Source organism: Lampris incognitus, chromosome 2 (assembly GCF_029633865.1).
Source record: "Lampris incognitus isolate fLamInc1 chromosome 2, fLamInc1.hap2, whole genome shotgun sequence".
Lineage (NCBI taxonomy): Eukaryota > Metazoa > Chordata > Actinopteri > Lampriformes > Lampridae > Lampris > Lampris incognitus.
Genome location: NC_079212.1, coordinates 5,063,625 through 5,089,607, shown reverse-complemented (window position 1 = coordinate 5,089,607; position 25,983 = coordinate 5,063,625). Strand labels below are relative to the sequence as shown.

The 25,983-nt window shown below is 47.8% G+C and overlaps 1 protein-coding gene across 1 annotated transcript in view; it reads left to right on the top strand.

The window, feature by feature from the left end:
- Nucleotides 1–4,771: 4,771 nt before the first annotated feature.
- Nucleotides 4,772–25,983, top strand: part of LOC130108000 (membrane-associated guanylate kinase, WW and PDZ domain-containing protein 3-like) — a 46,792-nt gene continuing 25,580 nt past the window's right edge. The window contains exon 1 of the mRNA XM_056274832.1: nt 4,772–4,854. Coding sequence (XP_056130807.1) covers nt 4,772–4,854 — 83 coding nt within the window. The remainder of the gene's footprint in view (nt 4,855–25,983) is intronic.

Sequence of the window (25,983 nt, the reverse complement as noted above, 5' to 3'; positions counted from 1 at the left end):
TGTGTTCCTCCCTCTTCTTGAAATATGTATTCACCACAGCCATTTCTATCCTGTTCGCAAAAATCGACCACCATCTGTCCTTCCACATTTCTCTCCTTGACTCCATACCTACCCATCACCTCCTCATCACCTCTGTTCCCTTCACCAACATGTCCACTGAAGTCCGCTCCAATCACGGCTCTCTCCTCCTTGGGTACCCTCTCCACCACGTCGTCCAACTCACTCCAGAATTCTTCTTTCTCTTCCATCTCACACCCAATTTGCGGGGCATATGTACTGATAACATTCAGCAAAACACCTTCGATTTCCAGCTTCATACTCATCACTCTGTCTGAAACTCTCTTCACCTCTTGACATACTCTTCCTTCAGAATTACCCCTACCCTATTTCTCCTCCCATTCGCACCATGGTAGAAGAGTTTGAACCCACCTCCGACACTCCTGGCCTTACTCCGCTTCCACCTGGTCTCTTGCACACACAGTATGCCTACCTTTCTTCTTTCCATCATGTCAGCCAGCTCTCTCCCTTTACCAGTCATAGTGCCAACATTCAAAGTTCTGACTCTCACCTCCACACGCCTCCTTTCCTCCTCTCTAGCTGCCTCTGGACATGCCTTCCCCCTCTCCTTCTCCTTCGCCCAACAGTAGCATAGTTTCCACCGGCACCCTGCCGGTTAACAGTACCGGTTGGCGGGTCGTTGGTAACCCGGGCCTCGACCGATCCGGTATGGAAATCTTATTTATGATCCACATATTTGATTTGGCAAAGATTTTACACCGGATGCCCTTCCTGACGCAACCCTCCCCATTTGTCCGGGCTTGGGACCGGCACTAAGGACTCAGTGGCTGGGTTTGCATCCTCAGTAGCTAGGTTTGCATCCTCAGTGGCTGGGTTTATTGTACTTATTTACTAATACTATACAGCTAGTTAGCTATTCTTTGCCATTTAGGCAGGGATCCTTTATGTAGAAGTTCATTATAATTAATCAATCCTCAATAGTAAATCCACATACTTGCAGGGCAAATAGTGTAACACACCACAATGCGGCATATGGCGCTATTTGGGTCAGGATGGTCTGTTGTCATCGTCCAATCACGAATACTGTCATCCAGTCATGCTGTTCACTCTCCAACGCGAGAGCCGATCGACATTAAGCTCGACCAATCACGGCGCTTCTTTCCAAAGCGCGGTCGGATTACGTAGCACAGAGAACAACGCTCAAACTGCGCACCAGTGTTTGACGATTTTACCGCTGCCCCCCGTTGGAAAATGCTACCGTGGCGCTAATCGATAGCAGGCCAACCCTAACCTCGCCTAACCATGCACCGAACCGCTAAGCGCTACTGTTGCGTACGAGTACAGCGAGTTTGGTGTTTTACGACAGTTGACGGCTTTACGGGAGTGCGCGTTGTGACGTAAAGCATTTTCATATCGCATGGAACTGCCGCGTGGGCCTCCAGTTTTGTTGTCGGCTCACTGAATATAACGCTGGCGACGAGAGATTTCCGAGTTTAGCCTAACGCGTACAACCCGCACCCGACCTTCCAGCTGAGCCTCAGGAGCCAGAACCAGAACCTACCCGGGTATGGACTCGCCTGCCCACCCGAAGGACTTTGAAACCTCTTTCCATACCTAGGTCTGTTAGCAGGGGTGTTTTACGACAGTTGACAGCTTTTACGGGGAGTGCGCGTTGTGACGTAGAGAATTTTTACGTTGCGTCAAACTGCTGCGTGGACGAGCAGTTTTGCTGTCGGCTCGCTGAATATAACAGCCGTGTCTCGATATCGACAGAATAACGGCAGTTTTCTTGCTGCTTTGCGTCAGTAACCGCAAGACAACATGTCAAGACAACGTTGGCCCTCGACTAACGGGTCGGACCCTTTAGTCGACTGGTTAACGTTGTCGCTTGCGGAGTGGGAGACACGGGTTCGCGTCCCGGCCGTGGCGGTCCCCGGACTGCCTCCCCGAATTCGCTACAATATATTAGTGGCGTGGCAGTCCTTGCCTACCAACACCGGGGATCGGTGGTTTGGATCCCTGGCTTGGTTCCTACAGACACTGTGTCTGCGAGTGGGAAGCCGGATGTGGGTATGTGTCCTGGTCGCCACACTAGCGCCTCATCGGGTCGGTCGGGGCACCTGTTCCGGGGGGAGGGGCGATACCGTGAAAACTCCCACGCGCTACGCCCCCCTGGTGAAACTCCTCACTGTCAGGTGAAAAGAAGCGGCTGTGGACTCCACATGTATGGGAGGAGGCATGTGGTAGTCTGCAGCCCTCCCCGGATCAGCAGAGGGGGCTAAGCAGAGACCGGGACGGCTCGAAGAGTGGGGTAAGAGGTCGGGGTACATTTGGGGAGGAAAAGGGGGGGGGGTCCAAAACAAGAACAAAAGTGTATAGCATATTTGATTTAATATGAAAAGATAATAGCACTATTAGATTAGAATAACCTTAATCGCTTATGATAATGTGAACTACTAATAAGACACGTTAGCCCCTAACTAACGGGTCTGACCCTTTAGCCGAGCGTTAGTGACGTCACCTTGTGGTGCAGTAACACCCGTATCGAAATCCCGCACCGGGCAAGAAAATAACCGGTTGCATTTGGTGGCAGCGGGTGGGATCCGGAAGTGCAGATCCTCAGAAGTCTCTTTGGAGCGCGGTGAATAACAAGCGCGAGGGCGCGCTTCCGGGGAGGGTGACGACTGTAAACTACTAATAACACACGTTAGCCCCGAGCTAACGGGTCTGACCCTTTAGCCGAGCGGTCAGTGACGTCGTCTTGTGGAGCAGGACACCCGTATCGAATCCCGCACCGGGCAAGAAAATAACCGCTTGACGATAAATATTTGTATATTGTAGATTTATTTTGTTTATCTGCTTCAACTGGTCACACTATGACATTCCCTTTGGAAAGAGGATCTAGTGATCTAGTCTACTCTATAAATAGGAAAGAAAGGGCTATGGGTAAAAAAAAGATCCCACTTTCATACTTGTGTGATGTTTCCCCATACTTGTGCCACAGCCTCCGTCAGTCTGTCCCGCAGTGACTCCGTCAGCTGTGAGCCACAGAAAAGAAGCGGGGCTGCAGATGCAAGTGGAGCGAGACAGGACGGAGGAAGGGGCGGCGCTTTTAACTCTTCATGCCCTCCCCTCCACACACCCCCCTCCATGCCCTCAAGTTCCCATGACAGTCAACTCGTTTGCCTTATCATTGTTCTTTCCCCCCCACCGAAAGTGTCTTCGGGGACCGACAAGCAGTTTACCTGCAGTCCTCCGCCGGACAGCCCAGCCTGCAGATCCGTCTAACCTGCAGTGTGTGTACATATAAATATAGAGAGATACACCTGGATATAGATGGAGATATACAGCCGACTGACTACCGCGCTCCTTCCTCCTTGGCGCCGCGGACGCACCGCGCCTGCAGTTCAATGACACCTCCACCCGGATAGGAATCGATCCTGGCGGACGCTATTTTTACCTTCTTCTTCTTCTTCTTCTGCTTCTTCTTCTTCGTTGATAAATGACACGAGCCAAAGATTTCTACTGGTTTACTGTGAATTAACAACCCTGACCAGTTTGGGTCAAGAAGATATATTGGGAAGAGAAGAATCTGCCGAGAAGGAAGGAAGAGGAGCGGAGATGAAGGTGAGTATCTGGGGGGGGGGCGTCATTTTAGACCGCTGTGTACATTGATGCGCACTTGGAAGTTAAAACAGACCGTTTCCTTCCACGTTGTGTTGCGTCCGTCAGCGCACGCAGCTCTGGATTTATGGAGGGAAGGCTGACAGATTTACCCGGACTCTCTCTCTCTCTCTCTCTCTCTCTCTCTCTCTCTCTCTCTCTCTCTCTCTCTCCTCTCTCTCGCCTCTCTCTCTCTCTCTGTCTGTCTCTGTCTCTCTATCACTCTCTCTCTCTCTCTCTCTCATCTCTCTCTCTCTCTCTGTGTCTCTGTCTCTCTATCACTCTCTCCTCTCTCTCTCCGTCTCCGTCTCTCTATCACTCTCTCTCCTCTCTCTCTCTCTCTCTGTCTGTCTCTCCGTCTCTGTCTCTCTATCACTCTCTCTGTCTCTCCGTCTCTCTATCACTCTCTCTCTGTCTGTCTCTGTCTCTCTCTCTCTCTCTCTCTCGCTCTCTCTCGCTCTCTCTCTCATCGCTCTCTCTCTCTCTCTCCTCTCCTCTCCTCTCTCTCATCTCTCTCTCCTCTCCTCTCTCTCTCTCTCTCTCTGTGTCTCTCTCTCTCTCTGTGTCTCTCTATCGCTCTTTCCCTCGCTCTCTCTATCGCTCTCTCTCTCTCTCTCTCTCTCTCTCTCTCTCTCTCTCTCTCTTTCCCTCTCTCTCTCGCTCTCTCTGTCTCTGTCTCTGTATCTCTCTCTCTCTGTCTCTCACGCTCTCTCTATCGCTCTCTCTCTCTCTCTCTCTCTCTCTCTCTCTCTCTCTCTCTCTCACTCTCTCTCTCTCTCTCTCTCTCTCTCTCTCTCTCTCTCTCTCTCTTCTGTCCCTCTCTCTCTCTCTCCTCTCTCTCTCTCTCTCTCTCTCTCTGAGACCATCGCGGGTCTCTTGCTCGCAGCATCCTCCACTAGTGTGCAATATTCCGTCTGGCGTGCGCATCGCCTCTGCGTGTCTCGGGGCTGACAGCGAGCCGTCACTTTACTTCGACTGCAAACTGCTTAATCGACATCAGCCAAAACAGACGAGTCGTGCACCGGTGACCACGTACAGGACGTTTATTGTTTATTTAATTAATTATTATTTTTTTAGCACAGACGGATCAATGTACATAGACGCGTTTAAGCGGATGCTGTTTGAAAGGCTGAACTGCTTGAAGAGAATGTGTGTATGTCAGCGCCAGGGCAGGTCAGTGTTTTCCATGACAATAAGAAACGTGATACTCTGTGTGTGTGTGTGTGTAAGACTGGAGGGTGGTGGTTGTGTGCGGGTGGTGGTGGTGGGGGGGGGCCTTGTCATGAGGGTGGCAGATCACACAGATAAGGGGCGACGTTTGAGAATGAAGTTAACCTTTAACTTTCAGGTGACCAGACCAGACTGGAATCCTGACATCTTTTTGTTTTGTTTGTTTGACTTTTGTATTTCATTTACTGGTTTTACAAAGTTTCTGCTTGCTCTGTGTCCTCCGTAATACCCCCCCCCCTCACCACCACCACCACCTATTTATTCCTTACCCAAAATCTGGGTTGTTTGTTTTGTAGCACGTGCTCAATGCACCTGCACAATTTTTGCTCGGGGTGTATTCAAAATGCATAGGTTAATGACTTGCAAAATATAACCTGTAGTTGACAACCAGGTGTGTCTGTGTACGTGCTCGCGTGCATGTGTCCGTGCACGCGTTTGTGCGTGCGTGCGTGTGCCGTCGCGCGTTTTTTGCATGTATGCGTGCACGCGCGTGCGTACATGCCGTGTGCATGCGTGCGTGTTTGTCTGTGTGCGTGCGTGCTTGCGTGCATGCATGCGCGCGTGTACTTGTGCGTGCGCGTGCGTGTTCCACTGTGACAGTCTGTGTAGGGTGTCCCTGCTTAAAGAGAGCGGCTTGTTTGTTTTGAAGGATGGACGTCTGACCCCTGCTTTAATACCGTGAATAGCTGCGTGCGTAAAGTGCAGTCAAGGTTACGCTGTTATTCGAGACCATTATTTAATTTAAAGTAGAAACCATGTGGCAGCAGTTTAAAAATAGACCCCCTGGCTGTAAATTGTTTGCATGTGCGCACGTTCACAGCCACTTAAGTTCTTCACAATCCTTGTTTTTTCTTCTCCATGACTCCGTCGTGGGGGCTGGGCAAGATCGTGGATTCTGGATGATAATTACCACCTGAGCACGTGGGTTTCATCCTACCGTTTGTCCCCCTCTGATCCCGCGTCCTAACCTGTAAGGAGAAATGCATGTAGATTTTTTCTTCCCCCCCCCACCCCCAAACATGATAACTGCTTAATGAGAGGGCAGATGAAGGGAGGTGCGCTCCAGTATGAACGCGCGCCACCCGGACTTGCTGATTGTCTAATTATGTATCTCTGGCGTCCTTCAACTCATGCATATTCATGATGGTGTTCCAAGGTGTGGTTGAAACAAAGCGAGAGGCTTCGTGCGTGCGCGCGCGTGTATGTGTGGGTGCGTGTGCGTGCGTACGTGCGTGCGTGTGATGTGGTGGTGGGGGGTCAGTAATTTCCTCTTGACAGGGCAGGCTATGCAGACACCCCCCCCCCCATCTGTGATCCAAACCTTTGCTCTCCAGCCACTGATTTGAATTCGTGACAGGTAGCCCCATCTCCAACTCTCGGCCCTGTGCTCGACGGATCATGTTTGGTCTGCGCCAAAACGGATCCAGACAAGACCAAGAACGCCAATAAGGGGTCTCACGCTCGGTGCCGGCGTATGGTAAATAGCACATGTCAGGTTGGAGCGTTTCAGGCGACGACGTCGTTTTGAATACGATCCGCATGCACACGGATCCGCAAAAAAAAAGAAAAGAAAGACTGAAAGCACTGTAGTATACATGCCAGGCCAGTAGATGGCGGTGAAACTTTGTAGTGGAGAGCTCTTCCGGTTGACCCCCCCCAATAACACCACGCGCCTGCGCATAAACGCTTTCTTCTCAGAGCGGTGAGTCAACAGGCGATGGCGGCGAGTGTACGCTGGGAAACAGGTGATTTTTGTCTGGACGGACGATGTAATGGAGTTGTTACTTCGAGTGACCCTGGGCTATAAAGCGTCGGAATCATGCGAGTCAAAACGCTGTAGCGAATTCCAGGGGCAGTCTGTCTACTTATCCATGCGCGTTACAACACTCCCGATATTTTGGAGGCTTTTCTACCACTGCTATTTGACTGAAAATGTAAAAAAAAAAATTTTTTTGACATAAAACTACTACGCATGTGCGAAGTGGAGCAGTGACGTCACCGTTTTCGCAGGCGCCTGTTTTGCTGTTTACACGGCGACGCTGGGGTTGCGTTTTCAAAAGATTTCGCTTGGTTTTAAAATGCGTTTGGGCGATCGGGTCACAAGTGGACAGCGAGGCTCGTCGCGTTTACACTGCGTCTGTCATGCGTCTTCTCAAATGCGGCCTGCTGACCACTTGTGACTAGGGAGGCTAGTTCCCATCGATGCAGAGACGGTTAACTGAGCATGCGCAAGTACTCGTTGCCTCCGTTGTTTGGTAGGTTAGGGTTAGGGCGGGGTTAGCGTTAAAGTTAGCCAATCAGACGCAGAGTAGGGGCGGGTCTTCCTAGAATCCTAGCGCCTGGATGCTACGCGGGGCGTGTGGAGGCGCGGTAGAGGCATTTCGCGCATGCTCAGTCGACCGTTCTCTACTCCATTTCCGTTCTCTGCATCGACGGGAACTAGCCTCTACCCTTGTGATTAGATTTTTTTAAAGAACTTTATTAACAAAAGTGAACAAAAAGAGTATGCAACAATGTCAATCAACAATAGTCACATTATTAAATGTATACAACATTAACACATATATTATCATAAACATTAACATAAATACGCCAGGGGGATTGTATAAAGTAAAACAAATAAATTACACACTTAACTAAATATTTTGTAAATCATAAAGTGCTTATATGTTTTTACAGCTTTTTTATTTTCACTATCAGATATTGATGAAATGTATTGTTTGATATACGCAGACGGCTCGGGAAAATTAGGTTTCTTGCTAGAGAATTTAGATCTGTGAATATAAAATTTTGTTAAGATAATTGGCAAATTGATTAAATAATACTGAGAATCGAGGTTCCTATCAAATTCAGTATATCCAAACAATACATGTTTCCAAATCAGGGTGAAATGAGGGTAAATATGATCAATAATCAAACGAGACAACCTACTCCACAGTTGTTTAGTGTGTGGGCAAGACCAAAATAAATGAGCCAATGTTTCATTAAACAAACCACAGAGAGAACAACTCACATCAATGTCCTTCTTAAGTCTCTGCAAATAATGATTAGTTGGATAGAATCTATGAATAATTTTGAAAGATATTTCTTTTACTTTATTAGTCAAGAGGAACTTATGAGGTAAAAGCCAAACTTTTTCCCAAACAATTTTTTCACCAACAAAGGCAGACCAATAAAATAAGGCAGAGGGTGAGCTAATAATATCTTGTTGAAACAGTTGACGAACTTGTGATTAGATTTCGTTACTCCGAAGAGTTCGTTAGTTACGTCACTTCCGCTGCAAGGTCAAAGGGCCTCAGTCGAGCGCCAGGTTTGCCGACTGGCTGTGAAAACGAGAGCTAACGTGTGAAGATGTTTCCAGAACTAATATACATGTCCGGACTGCTCCAGCCGTTGAGACTGACAGCACTGATTCTTCTGCCCACGTGGAGATTAGGCGTCTCGTGTCACCTGTACTCCAACCACGTACACTCTCCCCTCCCTCCATTTTGTCGAAAGTTGGCGCGCTGTTACCCTACCAACCACCACATCCTGCATCGATGACGTATTTTCCTGTTCCGTCCTCGTCGGGGACGCGTCAGGACGCATTAGCCTTTCCGCTACAAAAGACACGTGGTCCAACGCGTCCCAGACCGCGATATTATGAACCCTACATAGCCCTCGCCAAAATCCCGTACCCTGTCCCAAATCTCGCGAACGGACGCCGGATTTCCGCTGCGTTGCTAAGGAAACAATTAACTATCAACTCGGTGCGAAGCAAAGCTAACGTTAGCTACCTTCAATTTTGTAATTTTGTATTTTTCGCAATTTTGGACAGCTGGCTGCTTTTGTAATTTTGGACTGCTGGCTGTCAACAACAGAACGGAGGTAAGTAACGTTAGTTGTCACACGCCTCTGCTCCTTGGATACGTTATTGGTATTATATTAATGTTGATTGTGGATAACTTAGACAGGTTAAATTGTGGGTGTACAGCGTTTCCTTGATGAGCGCTAACCCCATAACAACATATTTTCGCGTTGCTACGGTGGCGCACACGTGACAAAGCCAGAAACGGGATTTTGGCGAGGCCTATGTAGGGTTCATAATATCGCTCCCAGACCACCTCGGTAAGTGGTTTGAGGAGCCGGTTCACAAAACGGTTTGGTGGTGGTTTACACTTGTATTTAGCGCCGTCCACTTGTGATCCGATCCCAAGAAAACCGCATTGTAAAACCAAGTGTAAACGGGGGGTCTGGAACCCGGTTTCAAAAGTTCGCGTTTTCCGGCCCCCCCAAAACGCCGTTGTCGTGTGAACGAACGGCCAAAACGCAACAACGCGTTACCGTTTTACGTTGAAAACGTTGCCGTGGAGACGATCCAGCGCGGTAATCAATAACACTGGTCAACACAATTTTTCTTGCATGGGGTTTTTCAACGGATTCTAGCTCACTTTTGGGTGCTGACTCCAAATCCGGCGTGAGTTTTGGCCTATCACGTCCGGTTGTTGAACTATGAAAAATCCTTATTTTTGAGAAAACGGCAATTTTACACTCGGAAGTTAAAAAGCACCGTTGCGTTAGAACAGGGGTCCCCAATAGGCGGCCCGCGGGCCACGTCCGGCCCGTGACGGGTTGATTTATGGTCCGCGAGAATTTTTGGAGAAATGCCAGAAGGAATAATTTTTTTTATTTCCCTACCAAAAAATTTTTTTAAAAAAAATAATTAATTTCTTAGTAAAAGTAAGACTAGTAATATATCGAAAAATAGATGAAAAATCTCTGTTTAAATTATAATACCTGCAACGTATCGACACCGAAACAAACTAACGAACAACATGCTGCTGGAGGTTGAGTGGCCCTAAAAGTGGCCCGCCATGAAAAGTAATTGGGGACCCCTGCATTAGAAGATGGATAGATGCAAAAATTATTACAATGAATAAATAAACACTCGGCCTAGCAGGAAATTACTTAGGAAATGAATGGGGGTCCTTTTTATCCCCACCAAGATTGCAGGACTAGATGGTCAGCTTTTGTAAAATCCTGAATAAGGAGCGTACAGAGAGCACGAAAACTTGATGTGATGGAGCAAATCTGAGCTCAGATTTGGATTCAGCAGCCCAAAATTAGCCAAAAACTGTTTGCAAAGTCCATGCAAGAAAAAACAACTATATTTTTGTAGACCAGTGATAATCGGTATCGTGTTGAATAACAATTTATGTGTTTTTTTTTTTTTTTTTTTGCTATGTTTTTATTCCTAAATGACGAGAGGAGCCGTGGACCAACGGTACCCTTGAGTGTGATCTGAGTTGGACAACCGGGATCGATATCAGGTGGTGAGGCAGGCGGCAGGAGCCAACGAGGGTGACCTTCACCCATCCCTACTGAATCAGCAGTATCTCACACACACACACACACACACACACACACACACACACACACACACACACACACACACACACACTTTATAACTCTTGCAGTGGGGTTGGGATACTATTCTGTGACCTCACAAAATTGCTTGTTATAGTGAACTGAACTGCTCCTCTCTCCTACATTTCTTAATGAATAATTTATATTTCTCTAATGACGTCAATCATCCTGCCCCCTGACCTTGTGTGATGCTCCCGTGTTTGTTCCAGTGGTCCTCCGAGCACTGGATGTAGTTGTGCGTCTTGTCGTTTTTCAGCTGCCCTTCGCTCCCCCCGTTTTTCCTTCCCCCCCTCCTCCTCTTCCGTCCCTTATCATCATCTGTGTTAAGGAGCTGAAACGCTTCTGCAGCCTGTTTAATTAAACTGCTGCTATCTCTCCCCCCCCCCCCCCCGATGAGAGCGGTGTCTGATCTCACCAGGAGCCTCCTGCTGGAGGACACCAGACCAGGAGGACCTGTTGTCCTATACTGTGTGTGTGTGTGTGTGTGTGTGTGTGTGTGTGTGTGTGTGTGTGTGTGTGTGTGTGTGTGTTACACTGGGTGGCTGACCTTGTACACATGAGGTCAACTAAACAGTTTAATTCCCAATTTATCACTGAGACCCCTGCTCTCAGGTACATGTGCATGCGTGTGTGTTTGCATGTGTATATGTGTGTTGGTGTGTATGTGTGTGTGTTCGCATGTGTGTATGTGCATATATGTGTATGTGTGTGTGCGTGTGTATGTGTGCACGTGTGTTTGTGTGTGTGTATGTATGTGTGTGTGCGTGTGTATATGTCTGTGCACGTGTGTGTGTGTGTGTGTGTGTGTGGCACCACTCCAGTGCTGGGAGTTATTTTAATCTCAAACAAAGTCTCATCATAAGTACAGCACATAGGAAGGGGATCAATAAGGACACACAACCACAATAGATTGTGGATTTATTGTGACCAAAGGGAGGATATGGGATGTACTTTTCGCTGCAAAAGAATCTGTGTGTGTGTGTGTGTGTGAGCCGCGCACGTGTGCGCGTGCGTGTGTGTGTGTACAACAGACGGAGTTATTTCATGTTTTTCATCTCGCAAACATTTAATCTTTTATTTTTAAATCTGCCACTGCTGCCTGTTTTGTGTTGAGCACTCCCGTGCCCTAGATTTGAAAGCGAGTGAGCATCACAGAGCTTTACAACGCCCCGTGTCGGTCTGCGCGGCTCTGTGTAAATATTCAGAAGGACAGGTCAGAGAAAAGATGCTGAATAAGATGAAGAAGAAGAGGGGGAGGGGCTAGGCGAACACTCATTTGCATTTCCTGTCTGTCTGCATGGCAAGTCTCCTGTTAGTTACAACGATTTTAAGGTCACTGGTTATTTAAGATGCTCTGCTTGGCTGACCTCCAACGCCGCCCATGGGAGGGTGGGTAAGATGAGGAGCAGCGTGGTTTGATGCAGGTTTAAGCCAAGAGATGAGCCGCAATGGTACGGTGTGTGGGGTGGGCTCAGTTGGAGGTTTTATTTTCGGTCGTACGTGTCACACCCTTTGAAATGATGACTTTGATGCAACTGGCAAGCAGAGGGCCGTCTATAGGATCAAACCTAAGCTTTACTCATATTCTCTTACCATTTAAAAAAGATTTTTTTATACACTGGATGTACAGTTGATAGGCCAGTATTACCTTTACTATATAACCCAGTGGTTTTTAGGTCCAGTCCTTGAGCCCCTTCCCCAGAAAGCATCCAGATGTGGGCCACTTCAGGCAATGATGCGGCACTGGTGGCCTTCTTCTGGCCCTGACGAAATGGATGTGAGCCTGAGGTGGCCCACATGTATAATAGCAAATATGGCCCAAATATGCCAAATCACATGTGGGCCTTTTTTGGCAAAGACGCGGTGCTCTGGGCAACATGTGATCTGGATGTGACCCTGAAGTGGCCCGTGTGGTAAATGGTGAATATGGCCCAAATATCACAAACCAAATATGGGCCACCTTTGGCAAATATGTGGCACATGCGGCATTGCTGTGGCTTGGTTCTGGCCTAGATCTGGCAAACAGGAGCGGACCGCCCAAGTGCCATCATTCCACGCGGTATGTGGGCCGGATGAAAGTGTCAGGTGTGGGACGGGTCTGGGCCACAGCAGTTTTGCTATCTGGGTCAGTACTACCAGGCAGTAATATTACATTGTCAAAAAACTCCCTCATTCAGTGGCAGGAACACCTGGTAGAGTAGAAAACCAGTTGTTGGTCTCTGTTGATGTCAACTACAAGGCACCAAAATAGACTGAAGCAATTTTTTTTATAGTGTAGAAGTTCAGTGGTGTGCCTCTGTGAGCCCTCAGTCAGCAGTTGAGAGGGATGCTTACTGGCCATGGCCTCATCTGATGCCATCTGAGGTACTTTGAGGATCGTTGGTTGTAGGGGTGCACGAAAATATGGGTACACTTCAGTATCACGATGCTAGCTATAATATTATACTGATTTTCTAAAACACTGCCTCGATTCTGAAGATGACACACAGAGACAGACGTATTATATCTTTGACCACTAGGAGGCACAGAAGCACAACAACAGCCAAACTAGCCGTGACTCGGATTATCTTGTGTTTATTTAGGTGTTTTATTCATGATATTTTTCTAAAACAAAATAGGCCAAAGTATGACAGTGTTTGAAGTGTCCGAATATATCACGATATATTGAATCGTGGAAGTTTTATCGCGATACGAATCGTATCGTCACATTTTTGCCGATACAACAGCCCCACCTGGTGGGCTACTACGTATGAAGACTCGTTGCCGTGCAGTCCCGGTTTCACTGCCTCAAAAGGACCATGATGCTGAAAAGTGTCTGAGTTTTTAGAAATACTTCATTTGAAAATGCTGCTTTTTTGGGAGGGATTTTCCCCCTTTTTCTCCACAATTGTACTTGGCCAATTACCCCACTCTTCCGAGCCGTCCCGGTCGCTGCTCCACCCCCTCTGCTGATCTGGGGAGGGCTGCAGACTACCACATGCCTCCTCCCATACAGGTGGAGTCACCAGCCAGCCACTTCTTTTCACCTGACAGTGAGGAGTTTCGCCAGGGGGATGTAGCGCGTGGGAGGATCACGCTATCCCCAGTCCCCCCGCCCCCCGAACAGGCGCCCCGACCGACTAGACCGACCACATCCGGCTTCCCACCTGCAGACACGGCCAATTGTGTCTGTAGGGACGCCTGACCAAGCCGGAGGCAACACGGGGATTTGAACCGGCGATCCCCGTGTTGGTAGGCAACGGAATAGACCGCCACGCTACCCAGATGCCCTTGAATATACTGATTTAATGAAGGCATTTGGACTGCATGTTTATGAGAATGCCTTTGGTCTTTTGTGTTTGCTGGTAAATTAGTCTGAAGCCTGTTTGCTTGCACTTCAGCTTCTTGTGTGAGGAGACAGAGGGGCCGTTAGCCATGCTGGTCACACCCTAGCTGTCAAAACAAGCTGTGCATCAGTAGTCACCAAAATCCGTATTTCAAAATGACAAAGACTGGCCGCCTCCAACATTTAGCCCATACGCTCAAACAAGCAATGTTGTCATTTAGAGGGAGGGCATGGCTCCATCACATCAACACAAAGCAGCAGTCAGGTACAGCATAAACATGGGGGGGGGGGGGGGGGCACAGGCATCCAGGTAGCGTAGCGGTCTATTCCAGTGCCTAACAACATAGGGATCGCTGGTTCGAATCCCCGTGTTACCTCTGGCTTGGTCGGGCGTCTCTACAGACAGAATTGTCCATGTGTGTGGGTGGGAAGCCGGATGAGGATATGTGTCCTGGTCGCTGCACTAGCGCCTCCTCTGGTCGGTCGGGGGGCCTGTTCGGGGGGGAGGGGGAACTGGGGGGGAATAGCGTGATCCTCCCACGCGCTACGTCCCCCTGGCGAAACTCCTCACTGTCAGGTGGAAAGAAGCAGCTGGCGACTCCACATGTATGGGAGGAGGCATGTGGTAGTCTGCAGCCCTCCCCGGATCGGCAGAGGGGGTGGAGCGGCAACCGGGATGGCTCGGAAGAGTGGGGTAATTGGCCGAGTACAATTTGGGAGAAAAAGGAGGGGGGGGGAACCAAAAAAAACAAAACAAAACATGGGGGGCACATGTTTTCACATTTAATAACAGACTCTGTTGCAATGTCCTGCCCTTGCAGCGCAGCAAAGGCTCCAGCATCCCCGCGACCCTGAGAGTAGGATAAGCGGTTCGGATAATGGATGGGTGGATGGATGATAAATTAAAGCAGCGGGGGGGGGTGGGGGGCCATCGAATTACAAAAGTTATGCGCTGCAGCTGAAATAATGCGGCCTCCTCCGCCGTAGAAGTTGGACAGAGCGTGTCGTGGTCAGAGCTGATTATGTCAGATGGCGCTCTGCAGATGAGCGAGCCCTTTGACGTGGATAAGGGGAGGCATCTGGACTGACATCAGGAGCACGGGGGACGTTCACCGGAGCTGACAGTCACGGCTTCAACCACGAAAGCCTCACTCTTATTATTGACAAGGGGGGGGGGGGTAACAATAGGTTAGACGAGCGGATAAAAACATCTCATAACGACCGTGCATCCCAGATAGCAGCATTGCTGTGGCCCAGACCCGTCCCGCACCAACACTTTCATCCGGCCCACACACCGCGTGGAATGGTTACACTTGGGCGGTCCACTCCGCTTTGCCAGAGTGGACCAGAACCAAGCTATAGCAATGCCGCATGTGCCACATATTTGCCAAAGGTGGCCCATATTTGTTTTGTAATATCTGGGCCATATTCACCATTTACCACACGGGGCCACTTCAGGGTCACATCCAGATCACATGTTGCCCAGAGCAACGCAGCTTTGCCAAAAAAGGCCCACATGTGATTTGGCATATTTGGGCCATATTTGCTATTGTGAATATTATTTGTTATTGTGAATATAGCATATATTGCTGTTGTATTATTGGCCATATTTGATATTATTATATCATTAAAAGTGATATATATATATATATATATATATATATATATATATATAAATGTGGGCCCCTTCAGGCTCACATCCATTTTGTCAGGGCCAGAAGAAGGCCATCAGTGCCGCATCGCTGCCTGAAGTGGCCCACAGCCGGATGCTACCTGGGGATGTGAATGACAAAATGTGGTTCTTTTCTTTTTATAATGTTTGATGTTAAATCTGGCAGCATGCCGGCATTAATTTCCCTCATTTCCACTCTTCCTATTTAACCCGTCAAACCCACTTAATTATTATTTTTTCTTCCTCCATGCTAAAGCTGCTTAGGGAAGGACTAGGCTTTTAACAGCTGTCCTGATGGAGGTGTTTTGCTAAGCGAGGGCCCAACATGCCCCAGTGTCAGCACAACCCCCCTGTGTTCTTCGCTCCTTGTTTCAAGTTGACTTTGAATTAGCCAGCTCCGCGGCAAGGCTTATCTTAAACCGTCTTCTTTTCCAGGCGTGTGACTTCTCTAATGCACAAATTAGCACCCGGGAGGAAGAACGTCGAGCAACGTGCTCGAGTAATTTGCCATTTAATGAAGATGCTCCTCTCTCGACGACGGCTTTAACCCACATCTCTGTGGGTTTTGTCTACATAGACTAATGCAGGGCTTTAAATTGAGACTCAAAAACGTTTTTTTTTTTTTTTTTATCACAATCCTCTAAGATTACTTCTTGGTAAGATAAGGATTTTGTTCTTGTCTGAATTTTCACGCAGTGGAATAACAGAAGATTTATTCTGGTTCATTAACCGAGAGCAGTGAATTACCCCGGGCAACCTAAGCGCGACTATTTATGTCATCCAGGACTAGAAGGCATCCCTCAAATAGGAAGGAAGGACTCCATATGTGACTCAGCTGTTTATAATACATACGAGTTCATGACGGCCTCAAGCTTCGTTTCTCTTATGCCGTCTAAATCGTGGACTATGCAGCGGGAATCAAGACCGACCTCTAAGACCAGTTTCCAGGGGTAGAGGCAGTGGGCCTCACTCATCAGTCCTTTGTATGTACAAATTTGTTCTTACAGATCCAGGAGATTCCATTCCATTATCCGAACCGCGTATCCTGCTCTCAGGTGTCGCGGGGAGGCTGGAGCCTATCCCGGCAGTCATTGGGCGGCAGGCGTGGGGACCCCCTGGACAGGCCGCCAGGCCATCACAGGGCTGACAGACACACATACACACACGATCCACCTGACCTACATGTCTTTGGACTGTGGGAGGAAACCGGAGCACCCGGAGGAAACCCACGCAGACACGGGGAGAACATGCAAACTCCACACAGAGGACGACCCGGGACGACCCCCAAGGTTGGGCTTCCCCGGGGCTCGAACCCAGGACCTTCTTGCTGTGAGGCGACTGCGCTAACCACTGCACCAGGGAATTTATTTACCCCCCCCCTTTTCTCCCCAATTGTATCAGGCCAATTACCCCACTTTTCCGAGCCGTCCCGGTCGCTACTCCCCCCCCCCCCCCTGGTGATCCGGGGAGGGCTGCAGACTACCACATGCCTCCGCTGATACATGTGGAGTCGCCCGCTGCTTCTTTTCACCTGACAGTGAGGAGTTTCACCAGGGGGGACGTAGCGCGTGGGAGGATCAGTCAATCAGTCTTCCCCCTGTTCCCCCTCCCCCCTCGAACAGGCGCCCCGACCGACCAGAGGAGGCGCTAGTGCAGCGACCAGGACACACGCCCACATCCGGCTTCCCACCCGCAGACACAGCCAATTGTGTCCGCAGGGACGCCGGCGATTCCTGTGTTGGTAGGCAACGGGATACTAGACCGCTACATTACCCGGACACCCCCAACTCTCAAGGTTTTGGTTCCAACCAAGCAGTTACACACCTGATCCCACTAATCAACCAGTAGAGTCCTTGCTGAGGAACTTGATTAGGAGACACAGGTGCGTAACTGCTTGGTTGGAACCAAAACCTTCACCCACACCGGCCCCCTCTGGATAAGGTTGCCCACCCCTGGTCTACCTCTTGCAACGAGCAATCACCCAGGCCTGCAAAGACATCAGTGTTAGCCGATGTGTGTCTAAATTCAGCCCCTAAGACAAATGTCAGGGCTAAAAAAAAAACTCCATGGGTGCGTAAGAACAATTGATGAATGAGGGCCGTTCTTCTGCCCTTGACTGAACGCTGCAGCTTGAAATCCAGGATCCCGGCACAGAGAGCCACCAGACCACCAGCAGGGGAGGAAGTCGGCGAAATGCGATACGTGTTGGTCAGCTTCTTCCTGACCTTAAAGGTCAGCTTTTTCAACAGTGGCGTCTTTTTATAGGGTTGGATATCCTTGAATCAGTATATTGACCCACACACACATACACACACCTCCCTGCAGTGTGTTTGCACTGAGGGAAATTGCTGCTACTTTTCTTTTACTTGAAACACGAGCTCCAGAAAGGATGTCCGTCTCACCCATGATGCCATGTTTCGCTTTGCCAAGGAATAAATCTTGAAAACAGAGAACACTATCGGGGCAGGTTTAGCCGGGTCTGTTACCTTATTTTGCTGTCAGCGGGTCTCAAACCACAATTTGTGTGAGATGTTTTGAACGCAGCTCATTTGTGCGGGCGGCTGCAGGCCGTTTGCTTCTGGCTCGCCGAATGTAGCCCGTCACAAAATATGGTGACGCGTCGCAACAGCGGCTGTATAATAGTTGTTAACAAATGGGGCATTGCAGCACTTATGAGCTTTTAGGATTAGCAGCTCTGGGGAGGAGATTCAGATATCGTCGTATCGTAAACACATTAATGATAACGAGAATGTGTCACCCAAAAAAGAAACTTCACGTTACCGCACAGTTCAGCCGGATTCTTAAACACGATGTTTTTGCACGTGTAAGAAGATATCGCAATACATACCGTGATGTCAGTATCACGTCAAATAATGGACACCGATCATGTAAATATGACACTATAAACAGCCCCCTGTGGTCAAGATGTCTGTCTCACCCACATGTCCACCATGTGCACTGTACCTCTTTGTAAACCAGATGTGCAATACAAATGTACAACTGCTGTATACTAGTTACAGTTATTGCTGTTATTGTTGTGGTTGTAACATAAGTATATAATATAGCATGTAGTGGTGAGGTGCATGGTAGGTGTATATATAGTGTATACTTCTGGTACATAAGATAATACAGAGTAATATAGCGGTAGTATATAGTATTGTATATGGGCATGATGATGGGTTGTGGAGTCGTGGTATGGTATGTGGTGTAGTGTTTGGGCATTATAGTATGTAAACAATATGGTATAATATATGTGCATAAGTTATGCACTCTGTCCACATTCTTCCGTTTTTTATTTGCTGTTTTGTTCTCTTTTTTGGTGTGAGTGATGTTTGCAAGTGCTTAGAAGCTGCGGTGTGCCTCAGTAAAATTCCTTGTGTGCATTAGGGCTGTGTACTGGTGAGAATCTGGTGACACGATACGTATCATGATACAGGGTTATGATTCAATATATGGTGATATACTGTGGTACTGTAAGAAAAGTGATATATTGTGATGCTGTCAGAAAGGTGATATATTGTGATACTGTCAGAAAGGTGATATATTGTGATGCTGTCAGAAAGGTGATATATTGTGATACTGTCAGAAAGGTGATATATTGTGATACTGTCAGAAAGGTGATATATTGTGATACTGTGAGAAAGGTGATATATTGTGATACTGTAAGAAAGGTGATATATTGTGATACTGTAAGAAAGGTGATATATTGTGATACTGTGAGAAAGGTGATATATTGTGATACCGTCAGAAAGGTGATATATTGTGATACTGTAAGAAAGGTGATATATTGTGATACTGTCAGAAAGGTGATATATTGTGATACTGTAAGAAAGGTGATATATTGTGATACCGTCAGAAAGGTGATATATTGTGATGCTGTCAGAAAGGTGATATATTGTGATACTGTCAGAAAGGTGATATATTGTGATACTGTGAGAAAGGTGATATATTGTGATACTGTCAGAAAGGTGATATATTGTGATACTGTAAGAAAGGTGATATATTGTGATACTGTCAGAAAGGTGATATATTGTGATACCGTCAGAAAGGTGATATATTGTGATACTGTCAGAAAGGGGATATATTGTGATACTGTAAGAAAGGTGATATATTGTGATACTGTCAGAAAGGTGATATATTGTGATACTGTCAGAAAGGTGATATATTGTGATACTGTAAGAAAGGTGATATATTGTGATACTGTCAGAAAGGTGATATATTGTGATACCGTCAGAAAGGGGATATATTGTGATACTGTCAGAAAGGTGATATATTGTGATACCGTCAGAAAGGGGATATATTGTGATACTGTAAGAAAGGTGATATATTGTGATACTGTAAGAAAGGTGATATATTGTGATACTGTAAGAAAGGTGATATATTGTGATACCGTCAGAAAGGGGATATATTGTGATACTGTCAGAAAGGTGATATATTGTGATACCGTCAGAAAGGTGATATATTGTGATACCGTCAGAAAGGTGATATATTGTGATACTGTCAGAAAGGTGATATATTGTGATACCGTCGGAAAGGTGATATATTGTGATACTGTAAGAAAGGTGATATATTGTGATACTGTAAGAAAGGTGATATATTGTGATACTGTCAGAAAGGTGATATATTGTGATACTGTCAGAAAGGTGATATATTGTGATACTGTAAGAAAGGTGATATATTGTGATACTGTCAGAAAGGTGATATATTGTGATACTGTCAGAAAGGTGATATATTGTGATACCGTCAGAAAGGGGATATATTGTGATACCGTCAGAAAGGGGATATATTGTGATACTGTGAGAAAGGTGATATATTAGGGTTTCATAGGCCTGTGTTCTTTGTGCTTATGCTACTTCCTGCCTCAGTTGACGTTGTTGGGTTGGAGTGGAAGAGTCAAATGGCTGAAGATAGATTACAACACTGTTATCTAGCGGTCGTGGGGTTACGCACAACACATGTTTGTCACGACCCTTTACATGTAAACAGTTAAAAATTGATACAGTGGTTTTGAGAATGGATACAGTATCACAAAAGATAATATTGCCATATTCGAGTGTGTCGATGTTTTCTTACACCCCTAGTGTGCATAGGCACACTTGGCCAATAAAGCTGCTTCTGGTTCGGGTGTTAAACGCCCTGTGGTTATCGTGGCAATAAATATCCCACATCACCCCGAACTGCTCTGCAGCCATGGTGGCGGTCCTGCGTGGGTTTTGAACGGTCAGATGAAGTGGCGCAGGGTCCGTTTGCAGAATCGACAACAGCAGAGAAGAAAAGGAGGCTGTGCCCGGCGGCGCGTCGGAGGCACGGGAGCCGTCCGGGCTTCAGCAGACCTGACAGGCCGCGGCTCATTAAGCCCCCTGCATCAGACACGGGAGGTCAGCACCAACAGCCACGGCGTGGTGACCGCGCGCCGCTTTTTGACGCGCGCGCTATCAAACATGACAATTCAAAATGCTAAGGCCGTCGTGCAGAATGTGAACCGCTCAAGAATAACGACACAGACCCACGGGTTGTTTTATTTTTAGCATCCTGCGCGTTCAGACGGCGGACTACTGCAATGTTTGTTCATTCTTGATGCTAATGGAAGTTGGTGTGTTTGGTGTGTGTCAGGAGTAGACGCCTCTCGTGTTTTCCCCACACATACAGCAATTCTCTCGATACGCTTTCTGGTCGTTTTAACGTTGTGTGTGTGTGTGTGTGTGGGTGTGTGGATGTGTGGGTGGACGGCTGGTGTAGGGAAGCAGGTCAGCGAGCGTTGCTGCAGAAGGTTTCACAGTGGGGTACAGATGAGGGCTGGCAGGGCGGCGCTGTCAGGTGGAGATACAGCGATAGGCTTAATTGCAGGTGGGAACGTTCAAGGGCGGAACGGTACATGGCGATGTGGAAATGTCCAGCAGTCACAATGCAGAGGATGTAATGTGAGGCAGATTCAGCCTATCAGTCATGTAAGGCGGAAACTCTCGTTGCTCGACAGAAAAGGAAATCTAGCAAGCCCCATTGTTTTTATGACCACCGTTGAAGCGAAATATTCTTCCCCGTCTGACAAGTAATATAATTTAGTCTGATTTAGTGACTTTGTAGACGACCGCCTTAGTTCCCTCCTCGAAAAGCATCGCTAGAGCCGTGCACCCTTTGCAAATGGAGCGTTGAAAGTTATAAGCTGCATATTTCTGGCGAAACTGCGCGGCCAGTTTTTATTCTTTAACACTGCGATTCAGCATCAATGACCGTCGCCGTTCCACCGCCGACGTCGAACCTTGCTTTGTTCCGTCCCTTCAAAAGGGGCAGAAAGCGGGAACGGAGGACAGGTTTGAGAATCCAAGACGTGTTTGTGATTTGTCTGTGCAGAGACCAGCAGTGCAACCGTTACCAATCTCTGACTCACGTCGTCGCCCGAGCTGAAGTCCTGCAAGGTCAAACCAGTGACTCCGCTGCTAACCTCAGGCGGCGAGCCGGTTTCCTCCATCGCTATCTGACCCGTGTGCTGCCTCCACTGCCTTTCTCTGCATCTCTCCCTCATTCTTATTCTGTTGCTCTGCCTCTTTCTCTCTCTCTCTCTCTCTCTCTCTCTCTCTCTCTCTCTCTCTCTCTCTCTCTCTCTCTCTCTCTCGCTCTCGCTCTCTCTCGTTCTCTCTCTCTCACTCACACACACTGTCTCTCTCTCTCTCTCTCTCTCTCTGTTGTTTCTTACTACTGGTCTCAGATGGGAAAAAGCCAGATTTCGAGGCTTTTTAAGGGGTTTTCACACAGGCAGTCTTCCCCTGAAATGTTCAGCAGCACTTCCTGCACAGGTTCATGTGTTAAAGGGAGCAGAGATCGATATTCAGGGAAACCTGTACCGCCAGTTTCCCACCTCAAGACCGTGTAATATTTCTGGGAAAATGCCGGTAAGGCCGTGTTGTGAATGAAAGCAATGACATAGCGCAGGTATCTTGTTCATCTGATGAATGACGCTTTCACACAGAGTGAGCGAACGAATCCCATCCGCGACGGTTGCCATACCTTGCGGGTGATTTGATAAACGGCGATACAAGTTCCTTTTTTTGAAGAGTGGCCGGGAACCTGGACAGATTCAGAAATAGGGGAGCTCCTCTCAGTCTGCGCAGAGGATGAAATTGATAGGCAGCCGTCTGTTTTATTTTACTATTATTTTTAAACTTGTATTTTATGAAGATTTTCTTTTTACAGTTACAGTGTCAGGGTATAACCTTTTTTTTTTTTACAATTCTCATTGTATCAGTGTCCTTGCAGTCCGGTGTTGTTGGTGGTGTCATCTTCTTGCGTCCTGAAGTCAGTCCATTTTTCCCACTTTTCGTTGAATTGTGCCTCTTGTAACCTTAATATCTTATAATAAAGTCTTTCCATTAGGAACACTTCTTCCACAATGCACATCCACTGCTCCACGGTCGGAGGTTCCGCTTTGTACCGTAATCTTGTTATAGCTTTTTTGCTTGCTGATAGCAGCACTTTGACAAGACACTCGTCTTCTTTGTTTACAGTGTCCTGTGTCAGATTTCCTAAATAAAGTATCTTGCCTGATTTGGGTATCTCAGCCTATTATTTTTTTCAGCCCCAACCATATTTTATCCCAGTATCCTTCCATCTGTTGACAAGACCAAAATATATGTGAATGGTCTACATCCATGTTGTTTTATTTTTTTTTTTAAATTGACAAATATTCAGATATACAGACAGTACAGACATGCTCTCACTTTGTTTAAACTAGGACCAGATGGCTTGTAGCAACTGACCCGGTACCCCATGCTCCCGCAGTACCCCCCACAAAGTGCCCCGGGGTACACGGTCGTAAGCCTTCTCCAAGTCCTCAAAACATGTAGACTGGCTGGTCAAACTCCCGTGCCCCCCTCAGCACTACCGCAAGGGTAAAGAGTTGATCCGTTGTTCCACGGCCAGGGCGGAATCCGCATTGTTCCTCCTGGATCCGAGGTTCAACAATTGGTCAGAGCCTCCTTTCCAGCACCCTACAGTACACTTTCCCAGGGAGGCTGAGCAATATGATTCCCCGATAGTTGGAGCACACCCTCCCGTCCCCCTTTTTTAAATATGGGAACCACCACCCCAGTCTGCCACTCCACAGGTACTGTCCCCAACCGCCACACGACACTGAAGATGCGTGTCAGCCAAGACAGCCCAACAATGTCTAGAGCCTTCAGCATCTCAGGGCGAATCTCATCCACACCTGGCGCCTTGTCACCGTGGAGCTTCTTAACTACCTCAGAGACCTCTGCCAGGGATATGGGTGGGGCTTTCCTCGAGTCTTCAGACTCTACCTCCTCCACCAAGGACGTGTTATCGAGGTTCAGGAGTTCCTCAAAGTGTTCTTTCCACCGCCTGACAACATCCCCAGTCCGGCTCAGCAGTTCCCCTCCCCAGCTGAACACAGCCTGAATCAGGCCCTGCTTCCCCTTCCTGAGTCAGCGGATGGTTTACCAGAACTTCCTTGAGGCCAACCGAAAGTCCTCCTCCACAGCCTCGCCAAACTCCTCCCACACCCGAATTTTTGCTTCCCGCAGCCGCAGCCCTTCTGGCCTCCCAGTACCTGTCTGCTGCTTCAGGAGACCCCTGGGCCAACCAAGCCCAGAAGGCCTCCTCCTTCAGCCTGATGGCTTCCCTCACCGCTGGTGTCCACCAGTGGGTTCTTAGGTTGCCACCTCGACAGGCACTGATGACCTTATGACCACAGCTCCTGCCTGCTGCATCTGCAATAGAGGCTCTGAACATAGACCACTCAGACTCCATGTCTCCAGCCTCCCTCGGGACACATGAGAACTTCTTCCGGAGGTGGGAGTTGAAGACCTCACAGACAGGGGCCTCTGCCAGACGTTCCTCTGTTCCCTTCACTACACATTTGGGTTTGCCAGGTCTGTCCGGCAGCCTTCCCCGCCATCTGATCCAGCTCACCACCAGGTGGTGATCAGTTGACAGCTCTGCTCCTCTCTTCACCCAAGTTTCCAAAACATACGGCCGCAGATCTGATGATACAACCACAAAATCTATCATCAATCTTTGGCCTAAGGTGTTCTGGTACCAAGTACACTTATGAACTACCTTATATTCGAACATGGTGTTTGTTATGGCCAATCCATGACTCGCACAGAGGTCCAATAACAAGGGACCACTCAGGTTCCAATCGGGGAGGCTGTTCTTCCCAATCACGCCCCTCCAGGTTTCGCCATCATTGCCCACATGAGTGTTGAAGTCTCCCAGCAGAATTACAGAGTCCCCGGGTGGAACCCTATCCAGAACACCACCCAGAGACTCCAAGAAGGCCGGATACTCCAAACTGCTATTCGGTGCATAAGCACACACAACAGTCAAAGCCTTCCCCCCAGTGACTCGCAGTAGTATAGAGGCGACCCTCTCATTCCCTGGGGAGAACGCCGACGCGGCAGCGCTCAACTGCGGACCTGTGAATATCCTCACACCCGCCCGGCGTCTGTTACCTTGGCCAACTCCGGAAAAGTAGAGTCCAGCCCCTCTCCAGGAATTTGGTACCAGAGCCCATGCTAGCTAAACTAAATCTAGTTGGTACCACTCCACCTCCTGCATCTTATTGTGGGATCTTTGTGTAAAAACGCTTGAAAAAAAAAAATCCCAAATATCGCAAAATAGGTTTTACACTCACTTGAGGTGGTTTTTTCTTTTGTCGAAAAAGAGTTAATGGAGTTAATGCAGCTATGGGTTAAATGGTGCCAAGTCAGGTCAACCTTTGCTGCTAACATTATGACAGTAGATGATACTGTCTGCACCTGTTTCTACTGCCTTGTAGATTTGCCTCTTTAGGCAAAGGCTAGGGGAAGGTAACTCCGAATTCAAATCCAAGAAGGCGCTGGCAGCAGGGTGCTTGATGGCATTTGCGGCAGAAGAGCCCAATAGGATCATGAGCCCTATTGGACCAATGGCACGAACATCAGATGGCATGCAGAGGAACCACTCTTTTGGTCAATGGACAATGGATGGCATCACTTGACAAGTAAGCTGTCACTGCGGGGCAACCTCTTTATCTACTGAGCCCGTTGCACTACAGTGTACGGCCTAGGAATGGGTTCTGGGGTCCAGAGAGACTGTTCGGCGGGGGCATGATACTAGCTGTCTTAACTACTGTGCAAGGCGTGATGTGAGGAGAGCTTGATCAACAGTCATCTGTGACAAATGTGGACGATGTTGTCGCTCTAATGCGGGCCTGATGGCCCACAGGCGTGCTTGCCGAGCTTAAACTGCGTCACAATCATCATTGTTTTTGATGGACTGCCGAGGAATGCACTAAATGGGTGATGGAGACGTATTTGCTGGTTTAAAAAACTTTAAATGTGAAGAGGTTTAATCGCATGATCATTGGTTTCTTCATCTTAACTGGTCCATCTTCGTTGTGGGTGTTGGAAATGTGGACATGTCAAACTACGGTCGGGGGTTTTATCCACTTCAGTAGATCCAATGGAAGTGAAACAAATATGCATTTTATCTTTTGTGACGTTAGAAAACTTGGGTAAAATTTCACTTGAAAATTGAATGGAAAAATTCTCCTATTCGCATACTATTCTTTTGTCCAAAATCTTATTGGAGTGATTTTTTTTTTTTAGGAAACGGGGTGAATCTTTTTATCATCATCTTTGATCCAAGCAACATCTCTCACTCTTTAATATAG